The sequence below is a fragment of the Poecilia mexicana genome, unplaced genomic scaffold (assembly GCF_051168715.1).
Source record: "Poecilia mexicana isolate PSO_F unplaced genomic scaffold, ASM5116871v1 scaffold_18, whole genome shotgun sequence".
Lineage (NCBI taxonomy): Eukaryota > Metazoa > Chordata > Actinopteri > Cyprinodontiformes > Poeciliidae > Poecilia > Poecilia mexicana.
In genome coordinates this window covers 24,099,233-24,112,562 of record NW_028263387.1, presented here as the reverse complement: position 1 = coordinate 24,112,562, position 13,330 = coordinate 24,099,233, and the positions used below count along the sequence as shown (strand labels likewise).

The following is a 13,330-nucleotide window of genomic DNA, read 5'->3' as shown; positions in this document are numbered from 1 at the left end:
ATATTTTACAACATTAATAAAAGGTTAATATATTTCAGTGAGTGAAACACAGTATTAAAGTAATTACACAAACACACAGATGTTTCCAAGCCTTTTATTTCCGTTAATTATGAGGATTTTCTGCAGCTAATTGAACAACATTTATTTTGAGAACATTGCTTCATTCTGACTAATGGAAAAAACTGTTTAAGAAATGTGAGCTTGGAGTCAGTTATCCAAGCTGACTCCAATCTTACAAAAGGACCATACTGGAATGTATGATTACATTTTTTTTGAGTATGATCGTTTTAGTTTGTAAAACAGTCTAAAGTTTTACAAATATTTCAAGGTTGTAGTTTTGAAGGTTGTGATTCAGTTTTAAAGTTAAACTGCAAATGAATACATTTTATAGAAACACAGTGAAATGTTTTGACTTGAAAAGATTGAGAATAACTGACTGTCTTCTGAATAAAGGTTCATGTTTCCATAGAAAGAAGTGAAATCATGAAACGTCACTGAAGAGCCGAGATGTAAGAAGACAGATAACTTTAATTAAAGCCACAAAGACAATTAAAGTAATTAATTTGCCAATATCTACTTGAGGAATGAGATATTATTAATCACTCATTTAAAAATATACAAAGAAAATATGTTAGAAATAAAAATAACAGAGGAAAACACTGACGCCTCCCAAAGGAACAAAAAGTGTTTAACTGAAGCTCCTCACTGCTAAGAAACAAAAGTCACTTTGCAGCTGTATGAAACATCAATATACTGTAATGAACCTTAAACATCTTTAACATCTATTTCACAATATGTGTCACACTAACCTGGTTCTGGTTTGTCCCATGAAAGGGATTGGATCACCTGATTCTGAACATTTGGATGGGTGAGAAAATATCTTTGGTTATGCAGAGCATGTAGAAACATTTTGTGAAACAAATATGTGGGAAAATCTCTCTGGTGTTAGCTCTAAATCAAAATCTGACAAGATCTTAAAACACCGTACAGCAACATAGCAACAACCCATATTAATCAAGAATCTAATATTTAATCAGATCAGAGTGCAAATGCAAAGCAGATTTAGTCTGTTTCCCTGATATAAAGTTGCTGTTTCTGCTGAAGGATTGTGTTGATCTGGGACTGTAGCTGTAAACAGACCAGAGGAGAGAAGTTTGCTGGTTATAAAGTTATGAAATAAGAACATTTCCTGCTATTTTACTAAATAAACCCTAATAATATCTGTCATAACAATTTATCTGCAGACTGCTTCAAAGATAATAAAGCTCTATGTCATTTTAATGTTTGCACATCTGAGATCTAGAATTATAAGGCTGACATATCAAGATAAAGAAAACTCAGTAGCTGCTGGTAGGGGCCATTCAGGGGCCTCCAGACATCCAGGGGCCCTAGAAATAGTTGAATTGTAATAATACATAGATCTAAACCTGCAACAGTCATTTATGGACAATGACAACAAAATTAAATTTTATTTAATGCATTCTGCAGGGAAAAAAATAAACAGCACATTTAGGATTTAATTAGGAAGTTTACTTTGTGAAAGTTTAAAGAATCATCTTGATAGTTTGATTGTTGTGTTACCATGGCTACAATATGGTGTAGTCTTTGTGTTTGAACTAGGTTTGTTCACAAATACATCACAGCAAATAACCAATAATCAGTGATTAATTTTAAACTCAACCGTTTAACCTGGGCCACCTATCACTAGACTTCACTAAATCTATATTTAAACAATGTTAGTGATGCTGAGGTGCTTAGCAGGAGGACCAGGGGGCCAAATCATGATTCTAAGGCCCCATGTTACCTTGGGGCGGCCCTGCATGAAGAGCCGCTTCATCTCTGCTGGAATCTACCTGGGATCTACCTGGGATCTACCTGGAATCCCCCAGTAGCCTCTTTCCCAGTCCACCGATGCTTTTGGGACATTTTGATTTATTTAATTGTGGCATGTTCGGCTTTTGCTGTGGTCCAAATTATTATTTACAGTATTTTTGCTGATGTTGATGTGATGTTTTGTAAACTCCAAATGCTTTGGGCCGAATCTTCCTTTAGGTTTTGCAGCAAATTCAATTTACAGCCGCTCACCTCCAGCAGCAGTTCAAACCGCCTGGTAGTAACGTTAAGGTGAAGCAGAGCAAACAGTGAGCAGGTGGTACCAGGGCTTTGAGCTGCTTGTCGCTTGGCCGATACAGAGCGAGAAAGTGGATTAGGTTTTTCCCATTGCTGTGGATCATAGTACATTTCTAAGTTTCACTGAGTTAACATGGCTATGGATGACATGTAAAAGAATAGCCATTTTGCCCTCCAGTGTTGTATGCACGTGCAAAATTTATGTACGTAAACAATGACATGCGTGGTGTCTAAATTTACACATCGTAAGTCAGTGGCTCACCAGCTATGAACTTCACCACACGTCACTGTTTCGCACCCATATGAATCTTTATGTGTTGAAGTAAATATTTTTTCATCCTGAAGCTTTTTCCACAGGTCCCACATGAGAAAGGTTTCTCACCCGTATGAATCCTCATGTGATCACATAATAGTGATTTCAACCTGAAGCTTTTTCCACAGGTTCCACAAGAGAAAGGCTTCTCACCCGTATGAATCCTTATGTGATGATGCAATTTTGCTTTCAACCGGAAAGTCTTTCCACAGGTCCCACAAAAGAAAGGCCTTTCACCTGTGTGAATTCTCATGTGATTAGTTAAATGCCCTTTTATACTGTAACTCTTTCCACAGGTCCCACAAGAAAAAGGCTTCTCACCAGTGTGAATTCTCATGTGTTGAGTTAAAGTCCCTCTATGACTGTAACTCTTTCCACAGCTCCCACAAGAGAAAGGCTTCTCGCCTGTATGAATCCTCATGTGATTACGCAATACTGAATTCGTCTTGAAACTCTTTGCACAGGTCCCACAAGAAAAAGGCTTCTCACCTGTGTGAATTCTCATGTGCTGAGATAAAGTCCCTCTTTCACTGTAACTTTTTCCACAGGTCCCACAACAGAAAGGCTTCTCACCTGTATGAATTCTCATATGAACATTAAAAGTTGTTTTATGGGTGAAACTTTTTCCACAGGTCTCACAAGTGAAAGGCTTCTCACCTGTGTGAATTCTCATATGAATATTTAAAGTGTTTTTCAGTGTGAAACTTTTTCCACAGGTCCCACATGAGAAAGGTTTCTCACCCGTATGAATCCTCATGTGATAATTTAAATGCTTTCTTCCACTGTAACTCTTTCCGCAGGTCCCACATGAGAAAGGTTTCTCACCCGTATGAATCCTCATGTGATAATTTAAATGCTTTCTTCCACTGTAACTCTTTCCGCAGGCCCCACAGGAGAAAGGTTTCTCACCTGTGTGAATTCTCATGTGAGCATTTAAATTACCTTTTTGAGAGAAGCTCTTTCCACAGTTTGAACATGTGAAAGGTTTTACTCCTGTGTGAGTCATCATGTGTCTCGTCCAGTAACTGTTTTGAGAAAAGGTTTTATCACAAATTTTACAAGAATATAATTTTTGCCTTGGCTGAGCTTTCTTGTGCTTTTTCTGTTTTTCAGTGTCAGGTCTGCCTTTCTGCTGTTTGGTTTTCTCATATTTCTCCTTTTGTTTCTGTTCTTTCTTTCTCTTTTTTCCTGGGTCTTCAGAATTGCTTCCTTCCTGATCCTGGTTCTCAGCTTCTGGAGAGCCATGAGAGATGAGTTGGTTCCTCTGTGGTTCTGTTTCATTGAGAACCTCCTCCTCTTTATACACACAGCATTGTGGGAGATCTGGACAAAAAGACAAAACAAAAGCTTTAAAATGTCAATCAAACAAGGAATCCTTCACTTTAACATCTTGATGCAATAAACAGGATGTTTTTGGGTTACTGTAAGATTACAATCTTATAAGAATGAACATTAACTCAACCAACGAGGTTCTTCTGATCAGACTGGAATTAGATGCGAGTCAAAATATGATTATGGACATCCAGGTGAGCAAACAAGATGGTGATAGCTTAACCTGGTGGCTTCCTGACAAATATTACAAAACGTTTTCTTCCTCTATGTACACTCCAAAATGTAATACCTATTATTGCTTAAATTAAGTTTGTGTGCTTTACTCAAGTGTCACTAAATTCTTTATGCAACTCAAGTAATGTGAGTAATGTACATGTTTGGCCTGAGAAAGGTACAAGACTAAGTCACTTTGCAAACTGGATTTGAATATTGTTGTTACTGGAGCGAATGCTTCACTTCAGCAGTGCGCATCCGCAGTAAAGTGCAGGAAGCTTCCAGAATGTTTGTGGACTTGAACATTGGAAAAAGCAGAGCTTCTCTAAAGGTGAGTTATTCGTCCTCAGTATATTTTCATGTGTCATGATTGCCTATGAATAACATATGGTTACAGGTTGATTTTTCTTGTAAAAGATGATGAATAAAAGTCTTAACAGGCTAATATGCTAATGTTAGCACAGGCTCTTGGGTCCAACAATAGCTAAAACTGCCATGCCTTTTACTTGAGAGCCTTTACAGTTTTTGTCCATGATAAGAGATCTGACTATTGATTCCTGTTTCCCCGTTTTAAAGTGGGGAAATGGTATCTGATGGCCATATTTCACCCATCAGATACTGTTTCCCCTGTTTTAATGTGGGAAAAGGTATCTGATGGCCATATTTCACCCATCAGATACCGTTCCCCCTGTTTTACCATGGGGGAACGGTATCTGATGGGTGATTTATGGCCATCAGATACTGTTTCCCATTTTAAAGTGGGGGAACGGTATCTGATGGCCATATTTCACCCATTAGATACCGTTGCCCCTGTTTTAATGTGGGAGAACAGTATCTGATGGCCATAAATCACCCATCAGATACTGTTCCCCCCCTTTAACATAGCGGAAACGGTGTCTGATGAGTGATTTTAACATAGGGGAAACGGTATCTAATGGGTAATATTTCTAAACCAACCCAGGAAGTAGAGTAAAGCTATTGGGCAAACAAATGTTTATGCAAATCTGAGCCTAATTGCTCAGCATTTTCTACATGTCAGTATTTTTATCATTAGTTTTTATATCATTAAACAAAATGGGTATTTTATTTGAAAGTTGCTTATGTATTTCTATTAAATAAAATGCCCATTTACTCTGCCTATGTTATGCTACGTATATAATTTTGTTAAAACGTTGAATCTTGTGAACTTAAAATCTTTTGTTGTGGTTACTTAACTTATTTAAGGCAATCGGTTTCCTAGATTCTCCTAAGTAAACTGTACTGTTCATGTAAGTTGGACTAACTTGATGTAGTTCAGTAAAGAAGAAGATAATTTACTTGCCATTTCTAAGTTGAAACAACTTCACTAAACTAAGTTAAATTAACTTGACAATTAAGCTCATACAACAAGGTCTTAAGTACCCTGAACAAGTATGTTAAGTAAACAAATGTAAGAATAATAGTTTATAGTGGTATTAACTTGGATCATTTCACTTTACGTTGAAAAAAGATGCAGATTTCATAATTGCTGGAGATTTTGATCATGTCAACTTAAAGGTAGTGCTCCCCAAATAACATCAACATGTAACATGCGCCACCAGAGGACTCAACACCTTGGATGAGGTCTACTCTAACATCAAATTGGGTTATAGAACCAAGTCTGACCACATGTAACTGTTTTGATTCCTGCATGTACCGCCCCGAGGAAATCTGAACGTTCCATAAAAACTATCACTAGCTGGCCCGACGACGTGGAAGGACTGTTTTTGAAGAACAAACTGGGACATTTTTGAACACACAGACCTGGAATTATTCACTGACAGCGTGTTTTGTTACATCAAAACCTGCACTGACATCGTTACAGTGAAAAAACGTATCAGGATTTTCCCAAACAGAAAGGCATGGATGACCAGAGAAGTCCAGCGGCTGCTTAAAGAAAGGTATGTTGCTTTCAAGTCTGGGGATGAGGACCTCTACAGTGTGGCATGGAGCAACCTAAAAGGAGGAATCAGGAAAGCTAAAAGGGACTACAAGGAGAGGATTGAAGAGCATTTGGACAACAGCAACAGGCAGGTTTAGTTGGGAATCCAGCATGTCACCAACTACAGAACCAACCATGGAGCAGCCAAAGGTGACATCTCCCTAGCAGAGAAGTTGAACCACTTCTTCATCGTTTCGAGTCAGAGCCTCCAGTGGCAACCATCTCGAATTAAGAAGTGCAACTAAGCACCTCCACCTTCCAGGTGGAGGAATTCCTTGCAACAATCTGTCAACCCCAGAAAGGCAGCGGGACCTGATGGTGTTCCTGGATGTGTGCTGAGGAACTGTGCAGAGCAGTTGGCTGGGGTATTTACAAAAATCTTTAATCAGCCCCTTTCTCAAGCCAGAATCCCATCCTGTCTGAAATCCATCATTATTCCCATTCATTAAAAAAAAAAATCACCCATCACCTGCCTGAACCACTACCGACCACCAGTGGCTGTCACGCCATTGGTGATGAAATGTTTTGAAAGATGGTTCAGAGTCATATGCACCCATTCATCCTCGCACCTTCGACACACCAGTTTGCTTACAGAGCTAACAGGTCAACTGAAGATGCTGTTGCCACTGTCCTGCACGCTGTCTTGTCCCACCTGTAGCATCGAGATAGCTGCACACGCATCCTCTTCATCGATTTCAGCTTGGCATTTGACATCATCCTCCCTGACAGATTAGTGCGTAAACTGGCAGACCTGTGAATCCCCTCTTCCACCTGTTGCCAGATTAAGGACTTCCTGACGAATCGCAAACAGAGTCAGAATGGACCCCCATACCTCTTCATCCATCACCATCAGTACTGGCTCTCCTCAAGGCTGTGTGCTGAGGCCTCTGCTCGTCACGCCGTACACACACGATTGTGTTTCAGTCCATCAAAATACCACCCTCGTTAAATTTTCAGACGATACGACTGTAGTGGGCCTCATCTCAGGGGACGATGAGTCTGCCTACAGGAAGGAGGTGGAGCGACTGACAGCATGGTGCACAGAGAACAACCCGATCCTAAACACAGCCAAGACCAAGGAGATCATAGTGGATTTTAGGAGAAAGAAAAGAGACAGTGAACCACTAAACATCTGCGGAGAGCCTGTGGAGAGGGCGTCAAACTCACTTTTCCTGGGAGTTCAGGTTATGGATAACCTGGCCTGGGATGTAAACACAGCAGAACTAGCAAAGAAGGCCCAGCAGAGACTCTATTTCCTGAGAGTCCTGAGGATGAACAATATTTCTGAAAAACTGCTGGTGTCCTTCTATTGATGTTCCATTGAAACCATCATCTGCTATTGTCTCTGTGTGTGGTTCCCCAGCTGCACAGAGGAAGACTCTCCAGAGAATCATAAAATCTGCTCAGAAGACTTTCGGCTGCTCTGTCTTCTCTCGAAGAACTGCACAGGTCACGCTGCCAGGAATATTTTAAAAGACTCCTCACACCCCGGTAACAATTTGCTCCAGCTGCTGCCATCTGGCTGCAGATACAGGAGCATCAAAGCAAGAACAAACAGACTGAAGAACAGTTTATACCCTGAAGTACTATTTTCCACCAATTTCATTATAATCCATGTGACTTATTGCATGGTTCTATGATAATAAAGATTGTTATTGTTAGTTAAACTTATATTTTTCAAGGCAATCGGTTTCCAAAATTTTTTAAGTAAAGTCATCTTGTTAAAGTTTAGAGTGAAGTAATAGCAAACAGATGATACACAAAACAATAAAAACTAATTATTGTAAACATAATCTTTAACTAGTACGAGTAAAGATAAAACTGTCACGGATTATAAACTGTAACTTAGGTATTATAATGAATAGTAAACAGTTGAGGTCAAAGTTGATCATTCTAAGTGTTTTAAAAACTTGAACGATATGAGATGATTTTAAGCCACTTCTTTAAGTAGGGAATTAAATATAACAAATATAGTTTTTATTTTTTAGGGCTAGCAGAGAAGAAGCTGCTGGCCCTGACAGTCCACCAGTGAATATTTAATGTTTATAATTTGAGTGGATTCTTTAAACAGGTTTCAGATACAGCCATGTTTAACCAGTCTGACCAGTAAACTGTGAAAGTGTTTCTAAGTAAGATTGTCTTCGGTATCCGGGCTCTTCTTTAAACTGGCTCGGTAGGCGTAAGTGCGTCACGTAAACTGTAATTGTTATGAGATATGATGAATAATAATCCGGGTCACAGTTGATCATTTTTAAGTATTTAGTGTTTACAGCTGCGGCGGATTAATTAGAGTCTTTTAGTTTGGTGTAAAACCTCTTTGAGTTCAGCGCTTCTTGACCAGTCTCCAACTCTCTTTAACATATCTCCAACTTTACTCAACAACATCAGTAAAACATGAAGGTGTTTCGTACCTATACGTTGAAAGATGATCTTCGGTATCCGAGTAAAATCCATCAGTCTGCGCTGATCCTCCATCTCTTCTTCAGACTTCACGTTGATTTCTGTCTGATCCTCCATCTCTTCCTCGATCTTGACGTTAATTTCTTTCAGCTCTGTCAATATTTGTCCAGCAGGAGTTTCCTGCTCGTTGATAAACTCTCTCTGAGGCTGAACTGAAGACATTTTCACTGAAACAATAGGCGAGAGCGGTCCATGAGGCGTCTATCCTTATGTCTATGTGCTCCGTAGCTTTCCGTGTTTCACTTTGGCTGTACCGAAGAAACTGTAGTCGATTTTAGTTCCCCCTTAATTTTTCCGCTTTGAGTCTCCTCTGAACAGACTGCTATATTCAATATTTTTGAATATAACGAAAGGTTAATTTAATTCTGCGAGTGAAACACAGTACATAGAATGATTATACATAAACTGACGTTTCCAAGCCTTTTATTTTTGCTAATTATGAGGATTTTCTGCAGCTAATGGAAACACTGCATTTATGATTAGAATACTATATAAATCTGATTAATGTAATAAAAAAAAAAAGTGACTCAAGAAATGTGAGCTTGGAGTCAGTTACCAAAAGATACTTTTCATCTTACAAAAGAACTGAATTGGAAAATATATTCCGATTTCTTGTGAATTATCTTTTCAGGTTGTAACTTAGAGCCTGTCATTATATGGAGTTGTAGTTTTGTAGGCTGGGATTCAGTTTTAAAATTAAGCAGTGAGTGACTACAGATATTTTAGAGGCGGATTTTAGCGCTGAAATCAGAATCTCATGTTTCACTGCTCATCCTCCCTTGCCCAGGTGGGGAGAGACATTTCAATATAGCAAAATTTAAGCAACCTATTTGTGTACATTATGCAGACTGTTGCATGTAACATTCACTAGCAGTAAATATTGTCCTGGTATCAGAATTGGACCAAAGAAAGCAAGGCAGATGCAAGCCTTTAAAACTGTCACTCTTCTGATGGGTCAGATAGACTCAAGAAATTGTAACGATGCACAGGGGGGCCAATTACATTTTTTGTCTTGAGGCCTAAGATAAAATCCAGCAGGATCATCCATTACTCAGTGGTGTATGCAGCATGAGGCATTTAAAGATTTATTTAAAATGAAACATCAAATCTTTTTGTATTAATAGATATCCAGTGGGTCAGGAATCTGTGAATTTTACACCAAAGATGTGGTAAGTATCAGAGATCTACAGACTGATTAAATAAATTAGAATATTGCTTAAAAACCTATTTATTTCAGAAACTTTATAACTAAGTGTAACAATTGTTGAGATGCTTTACCAAGGCCGAGAAAGAGCCACATGCTGTTAGACAAAGGGCCCATAGTAAAGAGTTACATTTTTGATTCTGTTAGACACCAAGGTCCATTTCCCACGAGAAACAGAAACTTATCAGGCCACAGAGACATGGTGTGATTCCAGGGAGTGTCTTCCGCCCATATAATCAGCTGCCCTCCTCTTTCTCCTCAGACGCTGCACAGACTTTTTTAGAAACTCTTCTCGGATGTAATGGTAAAGCGTCTCCTTTCAGCGCTGGAAGTTAATAAAATAAGTAAAGTCTGAATGCTTTTTTTGGCTGATTTTATGCTCCGTGTGTCAATACAAATTATGATTCATCGATTGAGATTCTCGTTCTCAACACAATATATGCATTGAGTACACATAGATGGATGTTTGAAAACCTTTATTTCTCTTGAAAATGATGATATTCCAGTTACAGGTAAAGGAAACATGACATTTAAAATTACAACACAACATAAACCACTAAAAAAACATTAATCCATTTTCACAATCTTCTCCACTGAGGGGCCACAAGGGGCAATAGTGTATCTTCATGCTTTTAGTCTGGCGTTTGTCATACAGCTTTCTGAAACACCTCTGCCGCTGCTTTGTAATGCCTTCCTCTAATGGGACCACTTTTTCGGTAACGAATAATCTAACGAGTTCGTATTTCAAATCCAGTAATCAGATTAAAGTTATTTATTTTCATGTCCTTTATTTTCCATTAATACAGAAAATGAACCTCTAAACGTTACATCACTGACAGGCGGCAGTGTATACGTTTCCTAACTGTGGCTAAAGCTGCTGCTAGCTGGTCTACTCATGATCGGAGGCTGGTTGGAGAATGGTAAATTGACAATGACTAATAACGGTTATCTAACACGTAAACACTGTTTTATAAAATACAGAAAGTGAACCTCTAAACGTTACAGCGCTGACAGAGAGTATATTTTTTCCTAAATGTGGTTAAAGCTGCTGCTAGGTGGTTTACTCTCCGATCGGAGGCTGTTTATTTTATACACAGTTAGAGAATGGTGATTTTACAATGATTAATAACAGCTATCTAACACTTAAATGCTGTTATTATTAAACTTACCTTTTATTATATCCTTAAGATTATGAGAATGCGGGAATTTTTCAGCTTGGTTCCCAAGGCAAAATCACACCGGAAGTAAAGATACCCAGGTTTGAGTTATGGCGGCCATTGTCTGACGTCACCGTGAGAAGGGTCTATAGCTAAAGGGCGATTCCACTTAATTTTTCACTACCTTCCGCATTTTTAATCGACTCTAGTATAAAAACTACTACACCTAGAGACTTGAAACCTGGACTAGATTATTCTGCTCTAACAACAGAATATTTACAACCATGTTTGGGATTTGTGAAACCTTTTTCTGATTTGTGAAACTTCAATAGAGGTCGATTTCCACCATTTTTTGCATCTGGATCACACTAGAACTGCTCCAGTTCCTAAAATACAACTCATAGACTCTTCAAACTTGAACTATATTATTCTGCTCTAATAGCAGAATATTTGTGTTCCAATCGGTCCTCCACACAGGACCTCGTTTATTTATGTATGTATTTTTATTTTGATAGCTGCCAATTAAACTGACATGATTATATGAGTAGTTTTTATCGAGAAATCGATCAGAAACGCCGTGAAAATGGTCCGATCCGCTGGATCCACTTCTCTGGCTGCAATGCGCTCTCCCGACACAGGGGGAACAGAATTTCATGGGGGAACAGAATTTCTCACAAGAGGGGCATCCTGCATGTTTTAGTGGTAGTAACAACCTTTTCAACTTGTCAATGTTCTTCTTAGACCTTCTAATGAGCCATCATTTGATCCAGGTGCATTAAACCAGGGAGAGAACTAAAACATGCAGAAAGCTGGCCCTCGAGGACCGACTTTGGGGACCAATGATGTAAAAGCTCTTTAACTTCAGCGCTCCTTGACCAGTCTGCAACTCTTTGATAATATGTCTCCAACTTTACTCAAGATGTATCATCAGTAAAACGTGAAGGTGTTTCGTACCTATTTGGTCTATTATAAACCTATCCTTTAGGAATAAATGTGATCTGCTAGTGAAATGCTCAGAGCAAAAGTGACACTTGCAGCCCGGCTTTAAAAAAATTTTTTTTTTTAATTTTCATAGAAACGTAAACAAGCAACGCTTAGCCTGGCGGCAGGGCTAGTAAAGCATGGCAGGCCGCCAGGCTTATAATACACTGGGGGAAACCCTGCGGTGTAAAATGATCTTCGGTGTCCTGGTAAAATCCAGCGGTCTGCGCTGATCCTCCATCTCTTCCTCGATCTTAACTCTGTAAATGTTTCTTCAGCAGGAGTTTCCTGCTCGTTGATAAACTCTCTGTGAGGCTGAACTGAAGACAGTTTTACTGAAAACACGGAAATATTTACTGAAAACGACAAACCTGTTTCCAAACTACCTTCCAAGAGGAGCTAACGCTACCTCGTGTGCTCCGTAGGTTTCCGTGTGTTTCACTTTGGCTGTACTGAAGAAACTGTAAACGATGTTTAGTTCCGCCTTGAATTTTCCGCTTTGAGTTTCCTCTGAACAAACACATACAGCATATATAATAATTACACACAGATGGATGTTTTCATACCTTTTATGCCTAATAATTATGAAGAAAGACAGTTTTACTGAAAACACGGAAATATTTACTGAAAACGACAAACCTGTTTCCAAACTACCTTCCAAGAGGAGCTAACGCTACCTCGCGTGCTCCGTAGGTTTCCGTGTGTTTCACTTTGGCTGTACTGAAGAAACTGTAAACGATGTTTAGTTCCGCCTTGAATTTTCCGCTTTGAGTTTCCTCTGAACAAACACATACAGCATATATAATAATTACACACAGATGGATGTTTTCATACCTTTTATGCCTAATAATTATGAAGAAACGCGGAATTTTTGATGAGAATATTTCATCAGACTAAAAAAAATAATATGGGTTTGGTTCAGTTATCAAAGGTACATAGAATTTTACAAAAGAACCATGCTGGAACGTATATTGTAATTTTTTGGATATCGTTTTAATTTGTAAAACAGTCTAATGTTTTATATCAGGTTGTAGTTGTTTAGAATGAGATTCAGCTGTAAAGTTAAACAGTCAATTATTTTATATTTCAGAGGAACAGAGATGTGTTGTTTTGACTTGGTAATGATTGATTGTATTGTGATAAAAGGTCCATCCTGCCTTACAATGAAGTGACAACATAAAAGGTCACTGAAGAGATGAGTAGTGAGAAGAGGAGAGTAATTGTGGTCCACGTTACCGAGGACTTTAATGCAAATACATTGTCATTACAAATATTGAAGAAGAAAAAAAAACATGATTGCTTGAAAAGGTTTGTCATATTTTCATAAGAGCTTTTTGTGTTCATAGGAACCTGCAGATACATCAAGATCAGAAAGAGGGAAACTAATTTGACTGAGGTCAACAAAACTGAAAAGGATCAGAAATCCAAAGCTCTTAACAACAGAAGGCTTTGGGCAACTCGACTAAATTATGGACTTTTGACTTTAATTTAAATATCCTTAGAATTTAAAATAAATTTCTGGTTTGTTTTTGTATCACATTACAGTGTTGTAGAACGTCTGCAGTGTTATCTCTGGATAC

The 13,330-nt window shown here is 38.5% G+C and overlaps 1 protein-coding gene across 1 annotated transcript; it reads right to left on the bottom strand.

The window, feature by feature from the left end:
• Nucleotides 1-80: 80 nt before the first annotated feature.
• LOC148154281 (uncharacterized) lies at nucleotides 81-8,623 on the bottom strand. Its single transcript, XM_088016173.1, has 2 exons — nucleotides 8,360-8,623; nucleotides 81-3,766 (listed from the first exon to the last, which is right to left on the bottom strand). Exons 1-2 carry the CDS (start codon nucleotides 8,568-8,570, stop codon nucleotides 2,415-2,417), a joined length of 1,563 nt encoding a protein of 520 aa, XP_087872299.1. The 5' UTR covers nucleotides 8,571-8,623; the 3' UTR covers nucleotides 81-2,414.
• Between the last annotated feature and the right edge of the window lie 4,707 nt (nucleotides 8,624-13,330).